The sequence below is a fragment of the Hyaena hyaena genome, unplaced genomic scaffold (assembly GCF_003009895.1).
Source record: "Hyaena hyaena isolate Hyena2069 unplaced genomic scaffold, ASM300989v1 scaffold_161, whole genome shotgun sequence".
Classification (NCBI taxonomy): Eukaryota; Metazoa; Chordata; class Mammalia; order Carnivora; family Hyaenidae; genus Hyaena; species Hyaena hyaena.
In genome coordinates this window covers 1663079-1681429 of record NW_024080792.1, presented here as the reverse complement: position 1 = coordinate 1681429, position 18351 = coordinate 1663079, and the positions used below count along the sequence as shown (strand labels likewise).

At 36.9% G+C, this 18351-nt stretch overlaps 1 protein-coding gene across 1 annotated transcript in view; it reads left to right on the top strand.

The window, feature by feature from the left end:
- The window catches only part of IQUB (IQ motif and ubiquitin domain containing), a 56568-nt gene that overhangs the window by 24095 nt on the left and 14122 nt on the right, over positions 1-18351 (top strand). The window contains exons 7-8 of the mRNA XM_039239657.1: positions 493-703; positions 11874-12049. Of these exons, the coding sequence (XP_039095588.1) occupies positions 493-703; positions 11874-12049 (387 nt within the window). The remainder of the gene's footprint in view (positions 1-492; positions 704-11873; positions 12050-18351) is intronic.

Below are 18351 nucleotides of genomic sequence, written 5' to 3'. Positions count from 1 at the left end.
TGTATAATCTATCTGCTTTATGTTTAGGTAATGAAGTTTTGTTTTAAATATGAGCCTAAGTTAATGATAGTTAAGATAAACTAGAGATAATTAATATTCATGATAATAATAGTATTTATTGAGGACTTGTGATGCATGTACCAGGGTTAAACTAAGAATGTTATATGGAAAATAAACCAAAATCAAACAACTAGTGAGTTGCAGAGGGGAGATTTAGACTAAACTTTACCCCAGAGTCTATGCTTTTGAGCACTGTACTAACTACCTCCCAGGTAGGTGTATTTGTTAGATTTCAGAGTCAAATAGCTGATGCGTGTTATCCACACTAATATGTTATGATGTGTGTGAGAATGTCTGGCATAGAGGAAAGCCTAGACTCCCAGTTTGTTTAGTAGTTACTGCACTGGAATAGAAATAATCACTATTGCCTTTTGTTATTATCTGATATAATTGATGGTAGATACTTTTTATTTCCTTTTAATTTAACTATAGGTGATAGTGTTACAGACTTACTATAGACGATGGCGTGCTAAAGTCATGGTAGAGAATTTAAGAAGACAGAAAATGTTAAGGTTGAAGTGGGAAGCAGAGGAAGAACAAAGGAAGATAAGAGAAAAAGAAGAATGGATGAAATTAGACTATAACCGGAGGCATAATCCTCAAACAAAAGAAGATTTTGAACTTCTTTTTAATGCATTGGAATGTAAGTTTGAAATAGGCTTTGCATAAAATGTTAACTTTATAATTTTTCATTAGTAGGAAAAGCAGGTTTATTACAGACAAAAGGAAGACCTTCTTTCAGGATGAGGTCTTGGGAATCTTGAGCTAGAGAATTTAAAGAGATAAATAATGTTTTATATTTGGGACAGGAATTAAGGTGGGATTAAATTTGGGAATGCTTTTATATTAACAGTGGATAAACAAGATGTGCATACTGCTCTGTAAATTTTGTGGTTTCAGTATATTATCTCATTCGATCATCCCTGTGAGAAAAAAAGAGAAAGCACTGTCCAATCTGATTCCCTGACAGTCTTGTGAGTTTGTGAACTCAGGCCTGCACTGTCTTGAATCCCTCAATTCAGCATCCTGTCTCTGATTCTGCCCTTTAGACGAGGGCTTGGCAATACCTTTTAGTTCCCACCCATTAATGATCAATGTAATATATATTCTTTACACAATTGACTTTTATACCTTATTTCTTCCACAGGATGCGTGTTAGTCATTGACACAATTAAAAGCTTCAGTTATTTGACGGGCCAAGCACTCCCTACTCAGGGCAATAGATACACTGTTCTTGAAGCTGTTTCTCATTGCCCCCTTCTGACCTCAACTTAAATGTCACCTACTCAGAGGCTTCTGTGACTGACAATACAACCTGGTACCCTTTTGTCATCTAATGGTTATCACTGCACCCCAGACCTTTCGTTTATATCACCACCGCAATTTGTAGTAATAGATCTTTTCGTTTAGCATTTAATTTTCACCATTGCATTACAAACTCCATGAGAGAATACGTCTTTATTTTTTTGATGCTCTCACTTTTTCTGTGCTCAGCTCACATGCCCAACAAATACTGGTGGAATGAATGAGTGAGTGAATGAAGGGGAAACCCAAAGATGTCATAATGCAATTATCTCTAGCTTCCACTTTTCCGGGAGTCCCTGCTAAAGTGCCAGGAAGTGGAACAGAAGAGTTACTTATTATTTTAGATGCCAGAAAGTGGAGAAGTTGGGTTCTTGTGATGATGTAGAGGAGTTTTGAAAATTAAAAATAGCCTTAGGGCACCTGGATGGCTCAGTCAGTTAAAGGTCTAACTCTTGGTTGGGCTCAGGGCATGATCTCATGGTTGGTGGGATCAAGCCTGGTGTCAGGCTTCACACTGGCAGTGCAGAGCCTGCTTGGGATTTGACATTCTCTCTCTCCCTCTCTCCTTTCGTCCTTCTCTTGCTGTGCTCTCTCTCTCTCCCTCTCTCTCTCTCAAAATAAAGAAATAAAAACATAAAAATAAAATTAAGAGTAGCCTCATATATTTTTTTAGTTGAGCAGGGTCTTTTTATCTAAAGAAATAACAGTCTTTGACTTCTCTATGATTATTTATAACATTAAGCAAATTTTCTTAATATAAATTTTTTTCTTTATATATATATTTTTTTTGTGGATGTTATTATATGTTCTGTTATTCAAATCACCATTCCTCTTGAATACAATTTGAGGTGTCAGATATTGGGCCTATTAAATAGCTATATGGTAATATGCTATTCACCAAAAGATAATACAGTGAAACTGTAGGTCTAATAAGCAATGCTAATAAGTTTAAATCTTTGGTAACATGCAAACTTGAGTGGCTTTAGGAACGTGGCAGTGTCTAAGGTAACAGCCTGTTCCCTCGGCTTTTACATCTGCCTCCTCTTTCTCCTAATCATTGACCTCTGCAAATACTTTGTTTTACTTTAAACCTCACTTCTATTTTCATCTTCTCTCAGGGGAAAACAAAGTTTATTTTTAAGTTTTAAGAATTAAACAGAGAGCACTGTTGGCCAAGTGTCTATGAAAGATCTTATAGACAAGTATAAAACTAGAATTCCATTACAGCAGAACTCTATTCAAATAATATTCCAAATTCATATGTGAACAAAGGAAAGAATATTATTGTTACATTCATGAAAGTACTTTAAAAGTGCAAAGAAGGGTCGCCTGGGTGGGTCAGTTGGTTAAGTGGCCAACTTCAGCTCAGGTCATGATCTCACAGTTCAGGGGTTTGAGCCCCCACGTCAGGCTCTGTGCTGACAGCTAGAGCCTGGAGCCTGCTTCAGATTCTGTGTCTCCGTCTCTCTCTGCCTGTCCCCTGTTCGTGTGTGCTCTCTGTCTCTCTGTCTTTCTCAAAATTAAGTAAGCATTTAAAAAATTTTAAAAAAAGTGTAAAGACATGCATATGTATGTTAAACGGTAAATAATTTTATACAGATTTTCTATCTTAAAATAGAGCAGATATATTTTATGTCTACACATGATTTGTATGGAAGAAAATGAAATTTCTTATATAAAAGATGCATCTCTTAGTTTTCTTCTAGCCCTAAAATTCTAATTTAAAACTCTCAGAATAGTAATTTTTAAGTTCTGTTTTTGTTGTACTCGTTAAAACTGCTGCCCTCTTGTGGCTCGTAGTGACAATTACATAGTTTGAATTAAAACCAAAAAGTTCAGCTTTTCCTCTGGGTAATCTGTCCCTCAGTAATAAAAACAAAATAAATCATTAAAAAAAAATTAATTTAACTATATAAGTTAATATGATGTATCAAAGTCAAGAGCATTTCCAGGCAATAATATTTTATTTTTACGTTTGTTTTTTATAGCAATATGTTGAGGGTGACTCCTTTCATTAATCTAAATTGTCACTCTTATTTCAGACTCAGCATAGGGGTTATCATCTTTAGGAAACTTCTCTTGACAGCACAAATTGGGCTCAGAGCCTCTTTTCCTTGCCCATGATTCCCTGTAAACACCACTCTCTTAACTGTCTACTTTTATACCGAGGGCACTTGATAGGACCCTTGCTCATTATATCTAGTAAATATTTGTTGAATTGGATCTGCTAACCTTTGCCTTGTTTTGACCTGTGATAAAGGCATTTTATAACTCTTCTTTGATTATTACTTCTGATCTCAAGGCAACTTGACTTCTAGCTTCTGGAGTCCATTGACATAATCTGGCTCTGGATATTCAGTCAGAATCTTCCTTTGTTCTCTCCATTCAGGCTTTCAGTCTGTTAATGAGAATTTTAAAAAGCAGATGCATATAAACTGCTACTAGTGGGCTAAATTTTGCATGTTCTCTATTTCTTGTTTGGAAATTACAAGTTTAGGGCTCAGAAATTTTAGAATGTATATAGACTTAAGGTGCTAAGTCCTATCCTTTCATTTTATAGTTGAACTTTAGACCCTGGAAATTAGATGATTTGTCTGAGAAGATAAGGAGATAAAATGAATGTACTCTTTCAAGTGTACCAATTCCCTTAATATCTTTTTCTTTAAAAATATTAGAGGCTCCTGGGTAGCTCAGTTGGTCAAACACCTAGCTCTTGCTTTTGGCTCAGGTCATGCTCTCAACGTCCTGAGATAGAGCCCCAACCTGGACTCTGCGGGATTCTCTTTTTCCTTTCTCTCCGCTTCTCTTTCTTTCTGTCCCTCTATCTCTCAAAATAAATAAAGAAACATTAAAAACATATTGGTGGCTATTGACATCTGCGATGGGTTGAATTGTGTTCTCCCCAAATCCATGTTTCTCCTAGCACCTCAGAATGTGACTGAATTTGGAGACAGGACCTTAAAAAAAGTAATTCAGAAAAAATAAGGTTATTTGGATGAGCCCCAGCCAGTATGACTAACATCCTTATAAGGAGAGGAGATGAAGACACAAACACACACACACACACAGAAGATCATGTAAAGACACTGAAGGATGACGGCCATTTAGAAGCCAAAGAGAGAGGTCTTCAGAAGAAACTAACCCTGCCATCACCTTTATCTTGAACTTCTCAATTCCAGAACTGTGAGGAAATAAATTTCTGTTGTTTAAGCCACCCAGTCTATGGTATTTTGTGATGGAAACCCTGGAAAACAAGTACAGTATTCCAATTTTTTTGTTTTAATTATCATCATTTCTATGGAACATATATTTTATGATAGAGGACAGAATCTCTCATTTTCTTCAGTGTCTTCTCTGTATAGTTCTGAAAACTGCCAATTCAGTTTAAAAATAACTTTTGTCCATCTACTCCTGGTTCTTATGTGTTTCTATTCCTTAGTAGTTGGGACATGGTATTTTTCTGATGCCACGTTCCATTCCTTACTATAGGTTTATAGGACCATCTAATGGAGAATTTTATTGGAATTAAAGACCATTACTTTCATTTCTAATTAGCTTCACTGGATTGTTTTCTTTTAAAAAGTCATACTAATAATTTAAGCAAAATGTTAAGTCTGAATATATATTCATATAAGTGAATTTGAATGCATATGTATATTTAAATATATAGATTTGAATGCATATATATATATATATATATATATATATATATATATAAAATCTCCAGATTCACCCAGCATTAATCTAGGAGAGAAGTATATTACTCTTTGAGGTTGGCAGGATAGCTTAAATAAAATCCTAGTGGCCTAAATTTATTACCAGTCCCAAAGGCTTCTGATGTAAAACTGCAAGTAAAATAGGCTTACTTATATCATTCAATTTTTATTTGCTTTCTGAGAACATCCATATAATCTCATGAGATAAATATTCTCAGTTATTATTTCCACAAGCAAGCAATTTTTCCCTTCATTCATATACTGCCTTTGGTTATATGGATTTTGTCAAAGTTTTAAAAGTTCTTTTGGTTGGTTAAAACTGCTCTTAAAGGATAAACTCATCAATCATGGATTTCCTGGACTTTCATAATATAATTTAGCCCTTAAATTTACAACTCTTTTGCTGAAGACAATTTTGCTTTTAAATTTAAAAATCTTCTTTTTGAACAGACCAAGCTGTACAGAGACTGAATAATGTATTCCTGGTAAAGGGTAGAGTGGATTCTTATAAAGAGTATCACTGGCCTGTCCTTGGCCTGATCAGGATTATTTCATATTGAAAGTTGAGAGGAAGAGGAAATCATATGATAAACCTGTGAAACTAGATTTCTTAAAGGGAGTAGTTATAACAGACCGGGGCCAGAAACAGCACTTCAGATATTTACATTCCAATGCAGAGACTGGTGTTAAAGTAAGTCTGAAATTTTAATAGAAGAAGGAAGATATGCTTTGTAATTATACAATTTATATATATGTGATATATTTTGAAATATCCCTGCAATATGATGAGAACATAATCATGTCTGGAATATAAGAATGGAAGAGTACATTTACTTAATAAATATTATCTGGTAGGGGCGCCTGGGTGGCTTAGTCGGTTGAGCGCCCGACTTTCGCTTGGGTCATGATCTCGCGGTTCGTGGGTTCCAGCCCCGCGTCGGGCTCTGTGCTGACTGCCAGCTCAGAGCCTGGAGCCTGTTTCAGAGTCTGTGTCTCCCTCTCTCTCTGACCCTCCCCTGCTCACGCTGTCTCTCTCTCTCTCTCTCTCTCTCTCCTAGAAAAAAAAAAATAAATAAATAAATCATATCTGGTAGAAGATAAGAGGAAGCAATCTTAGGTCAAGAAGAGATCTATCTAAAGGAGGTCTTTAAGCCTAATGGTGAAAAATGTTAGGCTTGTGGATAAAAATAAGTAGAAAGAGAAGTGAAAATTCTCTCCTCAGGAAGGATTTTATATGTCTCCAACTGGGGAGAGGCAAGGATATTTAGTGCCTTCAGGAAAGCCTTATGTCTTTCTCACTTTTGTATGCACCATCGAACTTTCATAGAGTTCCTTTCATGTAATAATTGCTCAATGATTATTGTTGAGTATTTTGAATTAACAAAGAAATGATAAGGTTTTAGCAGATATAGTAACCAGATCAGGTAAGCAGTTTTTTTAAAGTTCAGAGAAAAAATGGGTTTGATTCCATCGCCAGAGAATGCAGTTCATGAGACTCTGAAATTTCATCATTCTGACAATATAATAATAAATTATCTCCATGGAAAGGGAAAGAATTAGATAGCTGGCTAACAAGTACAGCTCTCTAGTAGTAGACCAACTAATGAATTCATAGGGACTGTCCAATTAAAAGATTACATGTTTTTTTTTTTAATTTTTTTTAAATGTTTTATTTATTTCTAAGAGAGAGAGAGACAGCGTGAGCAGGGGAGGGTCAGAGAGAGAGGGAGTCACAGACTCTGAAACAGGCTCCAGGCTCTGAGCTGGCAGTCAGCACAGAGCCCGACGCGGGGCTCGAACCCACGAACCGCGAGATCATGACCTAAGCGAAAGTCGGACGCTTAACCGACTAAGCCACCCAGGCGCCCCAAAAGATTACATGTTTTTGAGAAGTGGGAGAGCAGTGGTTAAGAGTCTGTACCATGGAGCCAAACTGCCAGAGTTTGAGTCTTGGTCCCACTTGGACAAGTCTCTGCTTTCCTTAGTTTCCTTTTCTGTAAAATAGGGGATAATAGTAGCACTTACTTCATTGCTTTGTCAGGAGATTAAATCAAGGACAAGTCTCTGTTTTCCTTAGTTTCCTTTTCTGTAAAATAGGGGATAATTGTAGCACTTACTTCATTGCTTTGTCAGGAGCTCATAGGCGTGAAGAGCTTGAGACGAGCCTGACACATTGTAACCAGCACTCCATGGTGGTAGTGTTATTTTTATTGTACTGTTTAATTAGAAAAGAGGGGACTAGGAATCAAGAAGAAAACAGGAGATGAAGTAAATAGTACAGTAAGAAAAAACAAACAGGCTTTTGTTTTCAGAGCAGCCTTAAGAATAGAAAGGAAGCAAAGGCGAAGTCTATACCTTAAAATCACGGTTCCTGTGTCTATTAGGAGAGAAGAGAATGAGACATTGTAAGGGACCTTGTTGTAGTAAGGCGGGCATGTTCCCACGTGTTCTGGGCTGAGGGTGCCTTGCACAAAACCAAAGCTATATAAACCCGCATGGGTGGAGGACAGGCTTGCCACCTGCGGGAAGGCGTCTGGGAGCGTCTAGCTCGTGAAAGTGCATGCGTGGAAGATCCTCTGTAAATTCCAGACTGAGGTCACTACACGTACAGTAACAAGGATGACCCAAAACGTGACACGAAAACATTTTCAGGAACAGTTCTGAATATCCAAAAAGTTAGAATGAACTGAAGCTTATGATGAATGTCAAAAACTAGAGTGACTTTTTGGAGTGTGTGTTCAGAATAAAGAACAATAGGTTGTTGCTTCAACTTTGTTCTGCTTCCATGTTCTATGAAGAACACAGATCAACCGTGGTTAATGAAGTCAGGTTCCCAGTCTATGTGTATATACCCTGGCTTCAAAGCCACTCCCAGATACTTAAATAATAATGGGTAATGAGAGAAGTACCCAGCAGACATGATTTTCCAGAGGAGGTTCATGAGTAACTATCACAAACATTACAGCTTTTTGTTAACTCTGCCTGCAGCCTGACTCACTTCTCAGTGGTAACTGATTTGAATTTCAGGCTTATTTCTACAAAGTTCCCCAAAATTATATTACTTCAATTTTTTTGTAGCATCCTATCCATTTTGATATGTAGTGGGTTTTTTTCCTTAATAGTTGGCAGTCTTACTTTTAACTTCTTCTTTGATTAAAATGTTATTTTTTATGGTATTTATTACGTTTCCAAGCAGTTGGGACTATTTCTTTTTAAATTTTGTGTTTTTAATTCTAGTTTAATTGAACTGTATCAAAATGCGGTTTTGGCATTTCTGATTTGGGGAATTCATTTTCTTTCATTCCTGCTCTTAGAATTTATATAAATTAAATGTTTCATAGAGCTTTGAAAATAGATACATTTTCAGTCTTTGTTGTTCAGAGCTTGAGTCATTTAAATTTGTTAATCATATTGCTTAAATGTTTTAATGCTTTAAATACTTCTTTATTGACATAGATTGACTCATTTGTAGTTTAATGATGTTTGTGTAACATAAAGTATACTCACTCCAGTAGTGTTTATAACTGGTAGAAGTTTTGCTTTACAAGTTCTGTTGGGTGTGATTTTGTATATAGCATTCACAATGGTCATACCTTTCATCATAAAATTGTCTTCTATCCCAATAACTGTATATATTTTCAATATACTGTTAATATTGCTGCTTCTGTTTTCTTTTTTGTTCACATTTACCAGCATTTTATGTTTAACCTTTACTTTTGGTGTTGCTTTGTGTTAAGTGTGTCTCTTGAAAAACATTATGTCATTGGATTTAAAAAAAAAATGATTCTAACTTATTTTTGGTAAAAAAGTAACCATTTTATATTTTTAAGTATAACTATGATGCTTGATTTTGGTTCTCTCATCTTGCTTTTTTGCTTTCTCTTTTGAAATTTTTTGCCTTTTTTTCATAAACAGTTGTGATTATTGTTACTTTCTGTAATGACTTGAAATGTAGGCATTTTTCTTTTATTCCTTCCTAAAGTTTTTCAAAAACTTTCTTAAAACATAGTAAACTATCAACTAGATTCATCGCTTACCCTCTGCTCAAGCTCTAAGGCATTGAATCAAGGTTTTCTGTCTCCTTCTATGTCTACTTTCTGAGATGAGACAGCAGCGGTTTGGGGACACATGTGTTTCTTTGAGTGTCTTCTAGTAGTATCTGCGCTATAACAAATCCCCCATGATTCCTCACGTATAGGGTGTACCTCTCTGATTCCCAGTGCTGTTCTGGGTCTCTGCCTCTTCTCTCCCACTTCACGTTTCTTGTTTCATGTAATTAGGAATTTAGGAGAGGAGAGTTAGCCGCTTGTGCATAAAATTCCATCTTGTCAAGAATTTGGTATGCCAAATGTCAAAGAGCTACTGTGATAAGCCAGAGCAGCTTGACCTGGATGACACATGAAATTATATCAAATAATATGCAAATTAGGAAAAGGAAGTGTTTATGTCTTGCAAAGAGAAAACCTAAATGGAAGGTGCCAGCTACCTTCTGATAGCCAAAGGTATGCCATTTGGAACGAAGAATAGATTGAGTCTGTTTCTTCGTAGGCTAGTCCCAGGCCCAGGGTGAGCGAATTAAACCCGTCCAAACTGTGGACAGGAGGACACTGTCTTACATGTGGGTGAGGTGTCGAACTGTTTGATTTCTAAGGTTCTTTCCAACACTCTGCTTCTTTTAATGTAAGTGGGATATAAAACAATTACCCTTCCCCCAAATTTAGTGTGTGTGAGAATTGAATGAGACACTTGTTAAAATGCATGTATCTGAGCCCAGAAATTTTGACTGAGTTAAGTTTAGGGTAGGACCTAGTCATCCATTTTTCTCATGTAAGTTAATTTTGACAATATGCTGTTACTCAGGTAAAATGAGCTTATTAAAATACTGCTCTTTGGCATTTTATAGTTTGGTCTTAGGATATATTTCATGCAACCCATTCTTTATTGATAGTAACCAATCATAAATATTGTTTTAACTGAATTCATAGGTTTGGGTAAAAAGTAAATACAATTACTTTACAACATTTGCTGCTATAATTTAAGGTTTTGTAAAGATATGGTACCTAAGTGCTACCTAAGTAACCTAAAATGGTTCCTACATGCTAGTAATGAAGAAAATAATTGAAGTCAATGATTCTGCATAAATCTGTCAGTGTGGGTCCTAGTGGAAGCAGACACCATGATGTCAAAGTGAAAGATAAAGGGGAAAGAGAGCGAGGAAAGTCTTCAGATCAGGATGCAGTTTGACACCTGTGGAAGTTGAGAGAGGAAAGGAAAGAGGTTGAGGGATGGAGAGCCTCACACAGATAACAGCTCTGAGGAAGTCTGAGGCAGCCCAGTGGTCAGCACTGAAACCACAAGTAGTTGCTGGGCAGACCTGGCCAGGCCCTAATCCCCCCTGGTTCTCAGCCATTGAAGAGCCATGTGGGGAGAGCATGGCTTCTGCCTCGGTATGGCAGCCCATGTGAAGTGCCGTAGCCAACACTGTAACCTACCTGTATTCCCCGCAGCCTGTATTCTCTCTCTTCTTTCCTTCCTTCCTTCCTCTTTCTTTCCTTCTTTCCTTCTTTCCTTCTTTCCTTCCTTCCTTCCTTCCTTCCTTCCTTCCTTCCTTCCTTCCTTCCTTCCTTCCTTTCTTCCTTCCTTCCTTCCTTCCTTCCTTCTCTTTCTTTCTTTCTTTCTTTCTTTCTTTCTTTCTTTCTTTCTTTCTTTCTTTCTTTCTTAAGAAGAGTAGATGAGACTTGTCAGGAAAAGTGGAATCATTTGCACATTGTGCTTTTTCCCTTCCAGGTGGAAATTATAAATGTGCATACATCTTTATATTATATAAATAGATGCATAAGAAAGTTCTGATGGAAGAATTTTGCTGGAAAGGTGAAAAACAATTCAGTGATAGGTATTTATACATATATCAAAATATTAAGCACTTTTTAAGGAAGATAGATAGATAGACAGATAGATAGATGAAGAAAATAACATGCTACTGTCTTTCAATCTTCTTTTGATTGTGGGGGGGGGTATCCAAAATGTCTTCCTAAGGGAAGTTATTCTTTTTAAAAATCATTTTGTTTTATTTATTTATTTTTTCATCGTAAGTATACTCCTTTTTTAAGTAAGCTCTATACCCAATGTGGGGATTGAACTCACAAACCCCAAGCTAAGAATCACAGGCTCTACCCTTGAGCCAGCCAAGGGCCCCAGTAAGTGTATTCCTTAATCCCTATCACCTGTTTAACCCATCCCCCCACCCACCTCCCCTCTGGTAACCATCAGTTTGTTCTCTATAGGTAAAAGTCCATTTCTTAGTCTCTCTCTCTCTCTCTCTCTCTCTCTCTCCTCCTTTGCTCTTTTGTTTTGTTTCTTAAATTCCACATATGAGTGAGGTCATGTGGTATTTGTCTTTCTCTGACTGACTTATTTCACCTAGGTAGCAAAACCAGGTATTCCCTTGAAAGGAGATCTGAGTAGTACGTGTTCATGGTTGCTACAAACCCACACCATATATTTTTCAGTACTTGGGAGAGCATGTGCTTGCTTGGAAGTATAATTTGACATTATCTGGGCTGATTTCCTTTGGCTTCTCTTTATTTGACTCTATTGCTTTAAGTTTCTCAGCTTCCATTTCATCCTATTGTTTCATATGTCAAGTGTACAATATGAATGATAATATTCATGTATAATTTTATTTAAATTGATACAAAAATAAAATACTGTTCATCAGGACGTGATGGTAAAAAATTTTCTGAAAGATGTGGGATTTTAAAAACTCAAGAGTCTTTCATGTGTTTCCTTTAGTCTGGCGGCAAGAAGAACTTGCACGCATTAACCAGTCTTTCACTGGGGCTGAAAGAAAAGCTGCTTTGTGTGAACTTCTGGAAAAAGAGACCCAGATAATTGCTTCCATTGGGAGGCATAGATACATGGCGAATATGGCAAACCAAGAAGCCCTGATACAAGCTTTTTTGGATAAGGTTAGTAAAGTAGCAATTATTTAAATAAGAATGAGTCCTGAGTTTAAAAATGTAGAATGAGGAGCTAAAGAAGAGACTGACATTGTACAAATTTGCATGTTTAAATTTTCTGTTTTTTTTTTTCTTTTTTCTATTACAGCCTGAGATTTTTAACTGTGGCCTTGAATAACAATTGACAATTCACATGAAATTAATATGTCCTTAACTAAAAGGCTTAGGCCATGAAGGAAAAAATAAAGCTACCTTCTTTGTGACTCTGTTCATTTAGATTTAGGCTGGCTACAGAAGTTAGATCAATTCTACACCCTGATGAAATGTAGACTTATTGAAGTCACAAAATGTCTGGGTTTGGGATGCCTTGTAGTAAGCAACCTGGGGAAAAGAGCTAGAGGTGAGTGTTTTTGCTTTTGCTCACCAGGTCATTAACTGACTGGAAGTTTCTGACCAAAAGTGTATATGATTGTTGAAAACCATGAAAACATACAATTAAGAGAAAAACTAATTATCTTTTTGTGTTGAAACTGTCTCTTCTGTTTGATATTGATTGCATAGCCTGTTTCCATAGTGACCAGTCTCCTTTTATAAATCTGATCTTTCTAAACAATTAAAAGCCAATCCAGCCACAAGAAGAAAGAGGATAGAGTTCTTCTAGATCTTTGCCTATAGTGATTCTAGATGTATGGTTCTTGTTACTTGAGAATATTCATTCTTAAATACCATATTTTTTTGATACTCTAAATGCCCTCCTCTCATTTTACTAATACACTCTCCTTTGATCTCATTTTTGTGGCTTTAACTAGTACCTACATCCTGGAATTCTCTGCAGGTCCAGACCAGACATCTCTTAGGAGCTTCCAAACCATGTATCCAAATGTATTGCAACTTGCCTATTGTAATTGCTTTTGGGTGTCCCAGCAGTACACCTTGAATTGACATGTCAACACTGAAATTATATCATCTCACCAGTCCCTGGCCCCTCATCTCCAAACCGATCCTGTTCTGTAGTACTCACATCATTTGTCTTTATGAATGTTTCATCATCTGCTCAGGTGCTAAACACACCTGGGCATTATTCCTGGCGTCCCATCCAGCCACCAACCGGTTTGTTCTACTACTTTAATAATCGTCTCAATTCTTTACTTCCTTTTCAAACCCACTACTACTGCCTACAGGCCAGGTCTTGTCTTGTGTGTGTGAGCTTGACAGTGACTTAACTGAATGTGGATTTCCTTCTCATTCAGATTACTTTATGTCTCCAAATTAGGCTCTCAGCCTCCAGTCTCACTTCGCAGGTCCCTCCTCTGTCATCCATATCGTGTCCATAGTGACCTCACTAAACACATCTCTGCTCCTGCCCCTCCTTACTGCCCCTCAGGGGTTTTCACAATCGATACTCAGCACACCTCAGCTGTCCTGCTGGTATCTCAGTCATCTCTCCATGCACACTACAGCCACACTGCTCCAGCTGTGCTCAGTTACTTGCACATCCTCAGAAAGATCACGTGTTCGGCATGCTTTTGCATCCAGTGTTGTCTCTGCGTGGAACATCCTTTCCCTCCTTCAGAAGAGTAGCTACCTATGTACCCTTCAAAACAAGCTCAGGTGCCCCTTCTTCCAGAAAGGGTCTACTGATCCTCCAACTTTAGCCTGTACTACATGTTTTCATGAGACCCTGTTTCACTTCGATCTTAGTAAATAATGACCAATTTTAAATTTTTAAAAGTATATTTACTTATTTTGAGAGAGAGTACAAGCAGGGGAGGGGTAGAGAGAGAGGGAGAGCAACAGTTCTGCAACCAGCGCAGAGCCAGACATGGGGCTTGATCCCACCAATCGTGAGATCAAGAGTCGGAAGCTTAACAGCCTGAGCCACAGGTGCCCCAGTAGTGGTCAGTTTTTACTGCATCACTTTACATGTCTGAATAATTCCTAGGTACTGAGCTTCTTAAGCAAGAGCTGTCTTTTATCTCTGTATCCTCATGTCCTAGCATAGTGCATATCACAGAATATTAATAAATGCTTATGGAGGAAGGCAGGAAGGAAAAATAAGGGACAGATATAATGGGTGTGTAATTTCATATTTCAAGCACTATCAAGATATTATGCAATGTAGATAGTGTCATTTCAAATTCTTGAATATCTTCATTCTAGGAAAGATGAGTCTACTGTGTAGAAGCATAATATTCATACTTCTCCAGGATCATATTTGAAACTAAACTTATTCCTTTAGCAAGTTACTTTCTCTTGAGTCCACCTTCATCACTGGGAGCCATATTCCCAGTGTCTGATTGTTAACCTTACCATGGGGACAGCATGGACTCAGGGACTCATCACTGGGAGCCATATTCCTTACGTGTCTGATTGTTAACCTTACCATGGGGACAGCATGGACTCAGGGCAGCAGGGACCCAGAGTGTTTGAAGGAGCTAGGGTCTCTGAGGTACAATGGACATGAAAGACGAGTGGCATCTATGCTTCCTTATTTGAGGCTGGGACTTCCACAGAAATTCCAACTATGCTTTCTCTGATGCTTTGTTTCCTACGAACATTTTAAAATTCTTATTGTAAATGCTTATACAATGTCTTTTCTTTTTTTTTAATGTTTTATTTATTTTTGATAGAGACAGCATGAGCACGGGAGACACAGAATCCAAAGACAGTCTCCAGGTTCTGAGCTAGCTGTCAGTACAGAGCCCAACACAGGGCTTGCACCCACAAACTGTGAGATCATGACCTGAGCTGAAGTCGATGCTTAACCCACTGAGCCACCCAGGCCCCCCTACAGTGTCTATTCTTATTACGCCTTTGCACACACATGCACACACCCACTCTACCCCCTCCAGGCCTCATGTCCAACATTGTATCAAAACCTTTTTTGAATTATAAAGAGTGCAAACGTAGATAAAGTCCCAGCATATAATATTGGCTCTGGAGCTAGTTAGTAACCATTGCTCTTTCCCATGAAGTGTATGTAGCATGCTATGAAGGCCTTGAAATCTCACCAAAAAAGATGAAATGGAAAAATTGTGTTCATAGGATTTTTCATGAGGAAAAAAGAGCTGGTCTTTGTTTTTGTTTTTGTTTTTGTTTTTGTTTTTTGTAAAAACTGTTAAGTTGTAGTAGAAAGGGAGACCCTGAAGGATCCTGAGTGTAGGAAGAATTGCCAGGAAAATGGAAGTCTTTGGCTGTTGCCAGGAGAGAAAAAGAGAAAGTAGAGTGAGGACACAGCTGGGCACAACGTGGCTCCTTGTGACTTTCTGGTTATATTGCAAAATAAATGAAATATTAAGTGCAAGGTAATTTTTTTGGTAAGAGGAGTGAGAACGAGAGAAATGGTTGGGCTTTAGTGTCCATCTGATTCAGGGCAGGACATAAAGGTGCAAGACCAGAAGACTGAAGGAGAGATGGACAGAATAGCTGTATGAACTTGTAGAAATCAAGGGAAAGGCTTTTTGTGGATCATAGGTTTTAGAATTTGAGTTCTAAATCTGTGGTTACCCCAGCTAATAAACCAATTAATCTCACCAGTTCATAGGCTGAGATTTAGAGGAAATGGACATTTTAGCTGATGCAAGGGAATTTTACCTCAGTTTTGACGAAAATGTTGTGTAGGGCAAGAAAAACACAACCACAGAATGGTATTGCTACACTTGAAAGTTAGTCCTAGTCCATTACATAGACTATTGAATCTAGTCTTTAAAAGTATTAACAGTGACTTTGACATACTTTCAACCTGTTATGGTAAATTATAAAGTCTTTGTCATTTTAATGCAAATTCATTTAAATCACCGTTTTGTATAGGATGCCATACTGAACATCATAGAAAGCAATTAAGATAGATTTTATAGCCTTCCCTTGCAAATACTTATACCGTATCCCTTCCTCTTTATGCCCGTCTATTTCTCCCCTCACACATGCTGAGCACTGTCTCTAATATTCAAGGGGAGACAGTGCTGATTTCAAAAAAAAAAACTTGAAGTAATTTATTATCCTACAGTATTTTTGATAACTAAGAAAAAATAGCTTACAATGAATCCCTGAAGCTAAACAACGTCAGAGTTTTTTCAAATGTCAACACTAACAACGAGGGCCATAATGCTGATTTTCAGGGCCACATTTAGCCTAATCATACAGATATATAAAGAAAATATTTACTTTCCTATAATTTGGAAATAACTTTGAAAAATAGAATTTTATGTTTGGTTTTAATTTAACTTCACTGTATCTAAACATTATATGGATTACTGAATCCGTATTTTTAACCTCATGCTGGACATAGACATTAAATTAATCAGTTCTTATGGATTCTACACTAAGCCTTCATTCTCCATAAAAGGCCTAATCTAAAGAGTTTTTGAAGTGTTAGTTAAATAATTTGTAATTTTAACACCTCAAACGTTGACCTCCACAGTTTATCAAATGTTAAAAACTCACAAGCCGACAGAGGTGAAAAAAAGCAAGTCAAGAAATGAGAGTAAAAAACCATCAGTCAGTTTCTAATGTATCTTGGGCTCTCTTTACCCAAACTGTGTTAAAGAGACCATTTGAATTTCTGCAAGAGGTTTTCCATAGAGTCAAGGCTGTTCCTTTTTTTGATTCACATACCACTTCTCACAATCACAAGCTACAAATCTGCAATCCTTGTTAGCTGTGTCATTTAGATGTTTTTTTTTTTTTTTTCTCCCCCATATTCTGGTGGCCAACAGCTAATGGGACAGAAAAATACAACCGATTTTTGCTTCTCTGAGCACCACAGTGCACAGGGGGGTCCTCTGTGTATGAACAAAACCCCTTTGCTGTGTGAAAGAAAAGTTGATCACTATACAGTAGCTTTTGGGGGTTAGGGTTATTCTTAATTTGTGTCCTTGGGGACCCGAGCATTAATTTAGGAGGAAGAAAGCCCTCCTCTCACAGTGCAGTCATTTCTTCTCTTTTGTGGGAGCCTGCTACTCTCAAGGTTTTTGTTATCTCTCCACCTTCCCTTCCTTGAAATGTGTCTTCCTGCTGTTCTTCTGTTTCTCTCCTCCAGAGTCTGCTCTGTCTCATTTGTTGGCAGCTTAATGGAATTTATTACGCTCCTGTGTTTTTGAAGCAATTTAAGAACATGATTGTTGTACGGCTCTTATTACAGCCAAAGCATTCAAAGAAAAAAGGAAATAGGAAAGAGAAATAAGCAAAGTTGACACATTTTCCTGTGTCAGGGTAAAAAAAAAATATCTAAGGGCTGAAATCAAAGAAGCTCAGACTTGAATGAAGACCAAGTTACCAGTGTTTGCAGAAATATATCGAAGTATAAAAACAGCTTCGTCGAATAGACTTTTTTTTTTTTTTTAATATCTTTTAGTACTAGCTAGGGAAATTTGAACTTCAAACATAGGATTCTCTGATTGTAAAGAATCAGTTCCCTTTACTCTGGCTAATTCCTAGTTATTCTTCAGGTTTCACTTTAGATACTATTTTCTTTTCATTAAGTAATTGCTTCATAGTATCCTATGATTAATTACCTACTTACCTGCAATCATGAGCAGAATCACCCTCTATTTTAATTATAGATTTTCTTATCTTTACCTATTATGAGGCTTGAGAGTTCCTAAAATCAGTATTGTTTACTCTGTACCTAACACACTAATATATAGTAAACACACTCAGTATTAGTGGAGTGAATGAATGGGTACTGTAGGCCCTATCAGATATATAGAACCATATGAGAATTTATTTCTTATAATCTTTTGGGAGAAATAAAATTAACAAAAAAATAATTATAGAACAGTTTGGACTTAAATTTTATTTCCCTGAGTTCTTGAAATAGAGACACTGGATACGTGTGTGTGTGTGTGTGTGTGTGTGTGTGTGTGAGTGTGTTTATGAGTACAACAGGACTTCAGATACTAGTGATTTCATTGGTTCAAAACATATTACTTAGGAATTTTTATGGAAAAGGTAGAGTTTGAGTTAAAAATTGCAGGGTGGGAAGAATTTGGATGTTGAATATATTTGGAAAAAATCTGAGATATTACCAAATCATACTATATTAGATGGGGCTAAAAACTTGGAGGGGAGGTGGAATTAAATCAATCTATCAGCTGAAAGAAATACAATGAAGTTGATGAACTAGGTATTTCATTAAAAGATAATTATTACAAGTGAAATAAAAGGATTATTACAAGTGAAAGAAACCTGCAGAGCAAAAGGTATTGTACACATTATTAGAAGAAAGGAAATCGCATTTAATAGAACCACCCTATAGAAAATGGCATGGCAAAATTAAGACATTAGTTAGACTTTAAAATATCACAACACGA